The following is a 12100-nucleotide window of genomic DNA, read 5'->3' as shown; positions in this document are numbered from 1 at the left end:
GCATTTAGGTGGTAAAAATACACATTTTCATTTCTGTCATGCCACTTTGCATTAATTCCTGAAAAGCACCTGAATGGTTAATAAACTACCTGACTGGAGTTTTCAATTTGTCAGGGGGTGCTGTTTTTAATATGGTATAACTTTGGGGGTTTCCCAATATATGGGACCCCTAAAGTCACTTCAAACATGGATAGGTCCCTAAATAAAATAAATTTTGTACATTTCCTTGAAAAAAATGAAAAATTACTGCTACATTTTTAAACCTCCTAAAATGCTACCAAAATAAAAGAACACTTTAAAAACGGTGCTGATGTAAAGCAAACATGTGGGAAATTATATTCATTAATGTTTTGCTATGGTTTGACTATCTGGATTAAAGGGATAATCATTCAAAGTTAGAAAATTGCTAATTTTTTTAACATTTTTCTCAAATTTCTGATATTTTTTATAAATAAACACAAAACATATCGACCTAAATTTACCATTATCATAAAGTATAATGTGTCACGAAAAAAACAATCTCAAAATCACTGGGATATGTTGAATTGTTCCAGAGTTATTACCACATAGAGTGACATTGGTCAGATTTCAAAAATTTGACTTCGTCACTAAGGGGTTAAACTTAAAAATTCAGAAGGCCATGACACACATGAAAGAATTGGGTAGAGTGTTTGTCTCTTGCACTCTCTTCAGTCAGACGCAATCCAAATAGAAAGATAGGCTTATCTCCTTCTGAAGTCCTGCTTGGTAGTGCCCCAAAGACGTGTCTGTACTTCCCATAAGTACTACAGCCTATGTCCAGGCCTTGCAGAAAAAGACTTAATGTGGTGCATAAACCTGTATTGTCATCCATTCCAGATCCTAATGAAAATGCAGACGTGCATCAGCTGAATTCATCCACCCTACTTCCTCTTTCCAGGGGGGATTCAGTGGTCCTCGACCATCCATGGCCAGAAACCACCAACCCTGCAAATGACCTTTTACCAGATGAACTAGGTCCCTTCAATCATGACTGTTTTGAGCACATGCTATCAGAGACTCAACATTTACCTAGGGTATCGGAAACACCGCTACCAGGAGCCGACCTTTTGGTGTATACAGATGGATACAGATATGCTGATGATATTGGACGATTTCACACCGGATGGGCTGTAGTGACCCAAGAACAACTTATTTCAGATGGATCCTTGCCACCTTCAATGTCAGCACAGGAAGCCGAACTCAAAGCTGCAACTGAAGCCTGCAGGATTGCAGAGGGGAAGGTGATTAACATCTACACAGACTCCAGATATGTTTTTGGAGTTGCCCATGATTTTGGACGACTGTGGGCCACTAGAGGGTTCCAAACCTCAGTTGGGACCCCTGTGAAGAATGCCGAAGCAATTCGCCAGTTAATGGAGGCTCTGATGCTCCCAAAGACAGTAGCAGTCCAAGGCTCATGGCAAGTTGTTCTCTGCAGAAGCAAAAGGAAACTACTTTGTAGATCAGATGGCAAAACAGGCAGCCCTGTGGGAACCAGGGAAAGAGGAAGTAGGGGTGTATGTGGTTACAAGAAGTAAAAACAAAGCAATGCGGAAAAATGAAGAACCACAGCTACCTCCCGTGACCAAACTAAAGTTACATCACGACCAAATGGAGCCTGAGGAAATAGACCAATGGATCATCAAGAAGGCACTGAAAGGTCAAGATGGATTATGGCGAATAGATCCTGACCAAGACGAGTCTACCCACAGTTTGCAACCCGGGGACTTCGTCCTGGTTAAAAGGTTCACTAGAAAATCACCTCTTGAGACCAGATACGAGGGTCCGTACCAAGTTCTCCTGACAACGCCTACATCAGTGAAACTCGAAGGGAGATCAACATGGATCCACGCTTCACATTGCAAAAAAAGTGGACCAACCACCCGAGTAATACATATCCTTGCCATCATCTACCTAATGTTGTTATGTATAGGAAATGGGTAACAGGGAGCTGTAACTAAAGAAAAGGGAATTATTACTTTCTGGTACAATTCCTCGAGTACAGTGGTAGCTACTTATGGGTTTGATGCCCGTGATATAATACAGGGAAGTGGGTGTGGGGAGCCAGAAGCGTCACGACTCTCGCGAAAGACAGAACAGTTTGTATTCTTTATTTGTGGTAATTGGGAAAGAAGAAATAAAAACTGTGGTTCTTGGACATCTGTAGGATGGGATACAAGTGATAAAGGGTGGGGATATAAACCGATCCCCTGCCTTCAAACAAAAGAGTAATAAAGGGAAGTCCTTACTTACGCGGAGGGCCATCATGCCTTTTCATCTTATCCCTGAAGGTTCGCTTTTGACTAATCAGAAACAGCCCCAACATATTAAAGTGGAATTGCCCCCAAAGAAAGCTTTGACCCTCATGTGTATATTGATGCTATAGGAGTACCAAGGGGGGTCCCTGATGAGTTTAAAGCAAGGGACCAGATTAAAGCAGGATTTGAGTCTATAATCCATATTGTAACTGTCAATAAAAACGTAGATAGGATTAACTACATATATTATAACCAACAAAGATTCATAAATTATACTAAGGATGCATTAAAGGGGATAGCTGAACAGTTAGAAGCTACATCCACTATAGCTTTCCAAAATTGGATGGCTTTGGATATGTTACTATCAGAGAAAGGGGTATGTAAAATGATTGGAGAAACTTGTAACTTTATCCCCGATAACACAGGTCTGAATGGAAAGGTTACCTTAGCTATAAAAAAAAACTTGAATCCCTATCTGAGGAACTTAAGAATAAATCAGGAATTGGTGATCTTTAGGATACTTGGTTTGGGTGGATGGCAGGATGGCAGAAATCGTTGACACAGATTGGTACAATTATTATGGTAATCCTTATTTTCATGTTTGTGGTTTCTTGTTGTATATTTCTTTGTGTTAAACAGATGGTTACCAAGAGCGTGGACAGCCAACCCCTATGCTGGCTTTCCAAGAAGATGATGATGATGGCCATGATTCTACTATAAAATCCCTGAAGACCAATTCGATTTATTAAATAGGGATAAATATATATATCTGATTTCCACATGAATAGAGACTGTATCAAGGGGGGTAAAAGCTTAACAATGTCGTCTAAGGGACAGCTCAGATGTCACAATCCATATACTGTGTTTTCTATTTGTTCTTTTTGTGTTTCACTGTCCCCTGTGTGTATTATCTGCAGTGGTGAGGCTAGCGTCCCTTGCCGGCCAGTGCACTAGTCAGGTCAGAGTTAGGTATCAGTGAGAGATGAGGTTCCTGGCGGCGGTGGGGGGGAAGGACCCACTTAGGGCGTTAGGGCAGTGCAGGGACAGGTTCAGGTGAAATTCAGGTGGTGACCATTCCCCATTTCCCTATCGGTAAGGCCTTCCTTTCCCCATTTTCCATCCCTTTTTCTGTGTGTTATGCATTCATGGACTGACCAGCTATTTGGTCATATTATATTGTGACATCAGGTTAATAATTGATTTAGGGGGGGGACTGTGAAGGAGAAAATGTCTAATGAAATCAATTATTAAACCTTATATAAGTCAGTTCAGATATTGTGTAGCAAAATGGAGTCTATTTCCTGATCAGCAGCACACTGGAAGGAACTTCTGGAATGTGAAGACGTTGCTGGACAAAGAAACTGAATACCCCATATTTGGAAAAGAAGCTTGGAATGAACCAATCAGAGTGACACTAACTATTCTGAAGTTGTGCGACCTCCCCTTCTTCCTGTTTTTAGAATGTTCCTTTGTTCAGAATAAACCAGTTGTTGTGAGCCATCGCTGAGAGAGGCTGTGTGTGTATCGTCTTTGTGAATTTGATACATTCTCTAAGCTAGCACTCAGCTTATATTTGGTCAGGTACAAGCAATCATATAGATCTCACTTTAAGAGATCACCCTCACACCGAAGACACTGTTAGCACGCGAGCATGCTCAGATAAGACCTCATCTGAGCACGTTCACTCATCGCTTGTGTCTACAACTTCATTTATGAAGCCATTGTATTATAGATGCTGTCAATCTGTGGTTTCTGAGGCTCCTAACTGATGTATTTATCTTCTGCAGCAGAGGTAATTCTTTGTCTCATTTACCTGCGACTGCATCACCAGTGATGGTGATTTATGGTTTTCTTAACTCCACTTGAGAATACCTTCTAGGTTCTAGCAATTTTCCACATTGGCTGATCTTCATTTCTTAAAGTAATGAACGACTATCATTTGTCTGTACTTATTTGAGTGGTTATTGCCATATTGTGGCCTTGAACAGTAGAGGAATAGGAATCTGCACTGTTTTCAACTGTGTATCAACACTGCAAAACTCACGATGGTTACAAACATTTTTTTGGAGACCAGTGATTCTACAAATGAACTCTTGACGAGGCATGTATGTTCATAAGACACCATTCCAGGTGACTGAATCTGTTTGAGAGAATACCGAGGGGTGTAAAGCTGTCATTAGAGTAAAGCTTGTACTGTACTGTAAGGAATCTAAGGTTTAGCATACATTCCGGTTTGTTTCACATGTGTTTCCTTACTCTTTGTTTCCATATGTGTACCTTCATGGTTTTGCTTCCTTCAGTCTAAATCTACATTCAAATACCAGCAAAGAAATTAATGCATGAACAGATGTGTCCAAACTTTTAACTGGTACTGTAAGTGTGTGTATAGATACATAAAAAAATATTTCACCAAGAATATCTCAGAATAATTTGTGTTATTCAGTGCACAGAACACGACTGCCATATTTAATGTAAGGTTTGACTCATTTGAGACAATCTGTGTAGCTTGGGACTATTTTTGGGCTCAACAAAGCTTGGAGCTTCTTCTCACCCCTTCCCTGTCCTCCTCTTGTGTCTTTGTTCTGTGTCCTCAGTTATGCTAGCAGTGTGTGTCAATATCCTAAAGCTAAGTTTGATTAGCACCTTTAATAGTTTTTCTTATAATGAAAGTTTTTATATAGTTGCGTGAACTTGGTGCCAAGATCTCCATCTGCGCATGCATCGCCCCCGGCAGCCATTTTCCCGGAGTCCACCGCATAGTAAACCATGTAAGAGCGGGGGCTCTGGGCTTTCACAAAATGTGGGCAGGGCCCCCGCACCACCGAACATCAGAAGCGGCGCACCGCACATCCAAACACCCCCCCTATCCATCCTGTGGCTCAGGAACGCTCCGCTCTTGCCTCTTCCAGCAGCGACCCTGCTTCACCGCAGCCACCACCCCCAATAAGAAATATGACGCATGGATTATAAGAAGCATCACCATTTTATTAAAAGAAGAAAAAAAAAAATCATGTTTTTCTCCTCAAAATTTGGGGTGCATTTTATAATCCGCAAAATACGTTACTATTGTAGCGTTAAAAACGCGGTAAACTATATGGCGGAGTGGGAGGGGGTAAAAAAATGGACAAAGTGTTGATTGTACTGGGAAAGGTCTCCTTGGGGGGTGTAAGGGAAGGGGGGGATTTTTCTGTAATTTTGTAAAATGAGTATTGTCATGTCATATCTGTTCTAAGTTTTATGTTCAATAACTTGTCTGATTAAAAGAAAAAGAAGAATTAGCCCTTTTTGCCCATTAAAGAGCTTTTGATATAATGGTCCAATTACTTTTGGTTCCTTTAGAAAGAGGCATCTGCATATTAAAAAGCTGTCATTCCTAAACCGTTACTCCCAATTAGGATGTGAGGCTTCTTTTATTAACATAACGGTATCTTGAATATGTTTTGGTTTACTGACTCAGACTATACTGACCTGTCAATCAAATGCAGGAGCAAGGCGCTGTGCAGAGAATGAGGAGTGAGGGCCGGAGCAGTGGAAATGCTTTAACACTTTCCAATGCACTTGCAGTCAGTTTGCATAGAACTTTAATTTTTGTATTTCTGCAAGAAAGGTATCGATTAACTTAGAGTAATAATTTCCTTTTAAATCTGAGCAAAATAAGGTACCTTGGATTGTCACATCTTCGGCTTTATTACATTTCTTTATATTACCACTTTCATCCACAGCTATCTGAGAAAGGCAAACCGTATGTGGATATCCAGGGTCTTACGTCATGTACCATGGAGATCCTACTTGATTTTGTATATACTGAGACTGTTCACGTTACTGTGGAGAATGTACAGGAGCTCCTGCCAGCTGCCTGCTTACTTCAGCTAAAAGGTAAGCCTGTTACATCTCATTACTTCTCAAGCCATTCTGCAAGAATTAGGGTATGTGAACACGATCGTTAAATGCTGTGGGTTGGACGCTGTTGACTTGCGCAGCGTCCAGATGTTAGAGCATAGTGGATGTGATTTCTTGAAATCCCATGTCCACTATGTGTGCACCGACACCTGCGGCTCAGCCGCGGAGACGGACATGCGGCGCGGCTCTCCAGACTGCAGCATGTCTATTTATCTTGCGGAGACGCTCAGTCTCCATAAGATAAATATCACTCGTACAATGTATTGGGCGCTGTGATTCCGCACGGTTCAGTGATCACACGGGGAATCACCTGCGTTCAATAGCCAGCATCATTTTGGAGGCAGCGGACATGTGCTGCGTCCAAGGCACTGCCAATTTCTGAATGTCTGTCTGCACATATCCTTAGTAATTACCTGCTATTACATTTTTTTTCTAAAAAAAAAAAAAACTAATCTGTTGGCAACATGGCATTTCTTTCATTGTCTGTTTCCATGAGCCATATTACTTTTACGGTTCTTGGAAACACACACACGTAGATAAACATGTGAATGCTATCTGTAGAAATACACACGCTTACACGCCTTGGCAGCATGCGAAAAATTAGGTTATCAGGCTATGAGCACACGTAGGAAAAGTGGTGCAGAATTTTCTGCACAAAATCCGCATCTCCTGGCAGAATCCGCAGCTGCGGATTTGCCGCGTTTTTATGCGGATTCTGTGCGGATTTGCCGCAGAATTGATGCGGATTTTATGCAGTTTTTGCCACTGCGGATTTCTATCATGGAGGGGTGCAGAAACCCTGCAGATCCGCACAAAAGAAGTGACATGCACGTCTTTTATATCCGCAGCAGTTCCGCACTGATTTTTCAGCACCATGTGCACAACTTTATATTTTTTTTACATTGATTTACATGGTACTGTAAATCACAGTGCGGATCTGCAGCGTTTCTGCGCGGAAAAATCCGCTGCGGATCTGCAGCAAATCCGCATCGTGTGCACATAGCCTTAATGGTTGGCTAAGGAATGTTCTAAACAGAAAGTGTCAATTCAGCTCACCATTCCTGTGTTAGAGATAAGTATCCCAGGAGACTTCCAGTGTAGACACTGTGGTCTAGATGTGGTCCAAGGAGTATGCCCTGGTCTGGCTTCCAGGTCAAATAACGCTCAATTGTCTGGAACAGAGGTGGGGAATCTTTTTTTTTTTCTGCCAAGGGCCATTTGGATATTTATACTATCCTTCGGGGGCCGTACAAACTCCGCCCACAAAGTACATCCTGACTCTGGCACTGGTGTCAGGACGTAATCTTCCATTGCATGCTCTTCAGTGTTCAGTAATGAACACTGCATGCGTGTGCTAACAGAGCAAGAAGAAATGAATGAGTAGGTGGTAATCAAAATACAGCTCCCTGCCCAAGAATGTGGTCCCTGAGAATCTGCTCGGGGGCCTGATAAAAGGTCATCGAGGGCCGTATATGGACCTGGGGCCTGAGGTTCCTCACCCCTGGTCTAGAAGAACATGTTCTCCAACACCAAAGGTGAGTCAGCAGGGTGAATGGGATCTCTGAGGTTTCATACATACGCTGCTTATTTTTGTCTTCCATATTTGAACCATTGAGACTTTTCTTTGGATCAATTAGTACTTTGTGCTTTGCAGTGTTTTTCAAAGCAAGTGAAAACGTATCAAAAATGCACATTTATTTTATGCATGGTTTTTCCTGCCAAGACTCTGGTGTTTTGTGTGGATTAATCCTCTGTAGGTAGTCAGCATGTGCACATGGCCCAAGACTTTACCGCACCCTATTCCTACTTATTAGGTCCTCATGGAAGTTTTAATTACTATGAAATATTTTTTCCTGTTTCCTTTTGTCTAAACCTGGGTGCATCCTACAGTCTGATGCTTCTTTGTAGTCTGAAAAATACGGTGTGTGTGTATATATGTATACTAGCTATTGAACCCGTTCTACGCCCGGGTGGCGAGCATTTATATTGGTATATGGTCTCCATCCTGGTATGTGTTGCTTCCATCCTGCGCCCTAATCTTGTCATGTGCTGCTACCATCTTGCGCCCCCATCCTGTCATGTGCAGCCCCCATCCTGTTTTGTGTGCCTCCATCTTGTGATGTGCTACTGTCTTCCTGAGCACTCATCCTGTCACATGCTCCCATCCTGTACCCCAGTCCTGTCATGTGGTGGTCCCATGCTGTACCCCAATCCTGTCATGTGGTGCTCCCATACTCCACCCCCATCCTGTTATGTGCTACTATCTTCCTGAGCCCTCATCCTGTCATGTGCTCCCATCCTGTGCCCCCATGCTGTCATGTGGTGCTCCCATCCTGCACCCCCATCCTGTCATGTAGTGCTTGCATCCTGCTCCCCCATGCAGTCATGTGCTGCTCCCATCCTGCGCCCTCATCCTGTCATTTGGTGCTCCCATCCTGCACCCGCATCCTTTCATGTGCTGCTCTCATCCTGCGCCCCATCCTGTCACGTGCAGCTCCCATCCTGCGCCCTTATCCTGCCATGTGCTGCTCCTATCTTTTGCCCTCATCCTGTCATGTGCTGCTTCCATCCTGTCATGTGCTGCTCCCATCCTGCGCCCCCGTTCTGTCATGTGCTGCTCCCATCCTGCGCCCCCGTTCTGTCATGTGCTGCTCCCATCCTGAGCCCCGATTCTGTCATGTGCTGCTGACATCCTGCGCCCCCATTCTGTTATGTGCTGCTCCCATCCTACCTCCCCGTTATGTCATGTGCTGCTCCCATCCTGTGCCCCCATGCTGTCATGCGCTGCTCCCATCTTGAGCCCCCATTCTGTCATGTACTGCTCCCATCCTACGCCCCAGTTCTGTTATGTGCTGCTACCATCCTGCGGTCCTGTTCTGTCATGTGCTGCTCCCATCCTGCGCCCCCATTCTGACATGTGCTGCACCCATCTTACGCCTCCATCCTGTCATGTGCTGCTCCCATCCTGCGCCCCCGTTCTGTCATGTGCTGCTGCCATCCTGCACCCCTGTTCTGTCATGTGCTGCTCTATTCTGTCATGTGCTGCTCCCATCCTGCGCCACAGTTCTGTAATGTGCTGCTCCCATCCATATGCCCCATAAGATGCTCCATAGTATATGCCTCATATGCTGCTCCATTATGGTTGATGGCCCCCATAAGATGCTCCATAGTATATGCCTCATATGCTGCTCCATTATGGTTGATGGCCCCCATAAGATGCTCCATAGTATATGCCTCATATGCTGCTCCATTATGGTTGATGGCCCCCATAAGATGCTCCATAGGATTATATGCCCTGTATGCTGATCCATTATGGTTGATGGCCCCCATAAGATGCTCCATAATATTATATGCCCTGTATGCTGCTCCATTATGGTTGATGGCCCCCATAAGATGCTCCATAGTATTATGTGCCCTGTATGCTGCTCCATTATGGTTGATGGCCCCCATAAGATGCTCCATAGTATATGCCTCATATGCTGCTCCATTATGGTTGATGGCCCCCATAAGATGCTTCATAGTATATGCCTCATATGCTGCTCCATTATGGTTGATGGCCCCCATAAGATGCTACATAGGATTATATGCCCTGTATGCTGATCCATTATGGTTGATGGCCCCCATAAGATGCTCCATAGTATTATATGCCCTGTATGCTGCTCCATTATGGTTGATGGCCCCCATAAGATGCTCCATAGTATTATATGCCCTGTATGCTGCTCCATTATGGTTGATGGCCCCCATAAGATGCTCCGTAGGATTATATGCCCTGTATGCTGATCCATTATGGTTGATGGCCCCCATAAGATGCTCCATAGTATTATATGCCCTGTATGCTGCTCCATTATGGTTGATGGCCCCCATAAGATGCTCCATAGTATTATATGCCCTGTATGCTGCTCCATTATGGTTGATGGCCCCCATAAGATGCTCCATAGTATTATATGCCCTGTATGCTGCTCCATTATGGTTGATGGCCCCCATAAGATGCTCCATAGTATTATATGCCCTGTATGCTGCTCCATTATGGTTGATGGCCCCCATAAGATGCTCCGTAGGATTATATGCCCTGTATGCTGATCCATTATGGTTGATGGCCCCCATAAGATGCTACGTAGGATTATATGCCCTGTATGCTGATCCATTATGGTTGATGGCCCCCATAAGATGCTCCATAGTATTATATGCCTCCTATGCTGCTCCTTTATGGTTGATGGCCCCCATAAGATGCTCCATAGTACTATATGCCCTGTATGCTGCTCCATTATGGTTGATGGCCCCCATAAGATGCTCCATAGTACTATATGCCCTGTATGCTGATCCATTATGGTTGATAGCCCCCATAATATGCTCCATAGTACTATATGCCCTGTATGCAGATCCATTATGGTTCATGGCCCCCATAAGATGCTCCATAGGATTATATGCCCTGTATGCTGAAGCAATAAAAAAAAAAAATAACATACTCACCTATCATCGCTGGGTGCCGAGTGCTGGGGGGCTTGAGCAGGCGGGGACACCGGCGTGCTGTGGGGGTCAGGTGCCGGAGTCGCCGCTGGCTCAGGCCCCCGGCACTTGCTATAGTCACCTGGCCCTGATCCAGTGCTACGTGCCGCTCCGTCTTCCGGGTCCTCTGCCTGTGACTGTTCAGTCAGAGGGCGGCGTGCATTAAGCGCGTCATCGCGCCCTCTGACCTGAACGTCACAGGCAGAGGATGTGGAGGACGGAGAAGCGCACATCGGTGGAACGGGGGGGACAGGTGAATATTGTATACTCGCCCTCCTGGCACGTCCCTGCTTCTCCGTTGGAGATCGCGGTGTGCGTTCAGTGCTTACGCATACCGCAATCTCCTGGGAGCGTTACTCTGTGGGGTCCAGTCTATAAAGGCTTCGGACAGAGTGACGCTCCCAGCGTTATTTTATAGATAATAAATATATACATATATTATGGAATGCATGTTTACAAGTGTGGATCCATTTGCCTTGTCAATTCCTCGCTGTGTACCTCACACTAAGCTGTCGGCTATGATTAAGGCTATGTGAACACGTTGCGGATTTTTCTGCACTAAATCCGCAGCTCTTGACAGAATACTCAGGTGCGTTTTTGATGCGTTTTATGCGCGGTTTTGGTGCGTTTTTGTATGCGTTTTTGAAAGCTAAATAGAGATGTATTATTTAACAAAAAAAAAATTTGTGATGTCATGTCTTGTCCAACCTCCTCTTTTACATTTCTCCAACCCACACTCCATTACACACATAGATAGACAGACATAGACAGATTGATAGATAGATAGACAGACAGACAGACAGATGGATAGATAGATGTAGATAGATATATGGATAGTAAGGCTACTTTCACACATCAGGTTTTTGCCGTCAGGCATAATCCGTCAAGTTTTGAAAAAAACGGATCAGTTTTTTTTTCGCCGGATCCATTTTTTCTCATAGAGATGTATTAGCGCCGGATTGCGACTGATGGCCTCACTTTTCATCCGTTTTTTGCCGGATCTGTAAAAAAAAACTGTTTCCGGCGGACGGTGATAACATACAGATGAAATTTTTTTTCTGTCCTGCGAAAAAACGCCCAGCGACGGATCCGGCGAAAAACGTGTGAAACTGAGATGTGAAATGATGAATCCGGTTTTTCATGCATTTTTTCCATTGAAATCATGCACATTTTCCATTCTCTCTCGCGCTCTCTCTAAAAAAAACAAAAAAACAAAACGGATCAGTTGCATCAGTTTTACACAATTTGCCGGATCCTGCCTGACGGAAACAAACTGATGTGTGAAAGTAGCCTAACTATCCATATATGTATCTACATCTATCCATCAGGCCGGATCCGTTGCAGATAGTGAAAACCTGTGCAACTGATCCGTTTTTTTGAGAGCGAATGGAAAATGTGCATGATTTCAATGGAAA

The 12100-nt window shown here is 44.0% G+C and overlaps 1 protein-coding gene across 1 annotated transcript in view; it reads left to right on the top strand.

Annotated features, from left to right (window-relative positions):
* The window catches only part of KLHL12 (kelch like family member 12), a 106874-nt gene that overhangs the window by 52197 nt on the left and 42577 nt on the right, over window positions 1-12100 (top strand). The window contains exon 4 of the mRNA XM_077295332.1: window positions 6002-6155. Within this exon, the coding sequence (XP_077151447.1) occupies window positions 6002-6155 (154 nt within the window). The remainder of the gene's footprint in view (window positions 1-6001; window positions 6156-12100) is intronic.

This window comes from Ranitomeya variabilis, chromosome 3, assembly GCF_051348905.1.
Source record: "Ranitomeya variabilis isolate aRanVar5 chromosome 3, aRanVar5.hap1, whole genome shotgun sequence".
Classification (NCBI taxonomy): Eukaryota; Metazoa; Chordata; class Amphibia; order Anura; family Dendrobatidae; genus Ranitomeya; species Ranitomeya variabilis.
The sequence above is the reverse complement of the archived record's forward strand: the minus strand, read 5'-3'. Positions and strand labels throughout refer to the sequence as shown.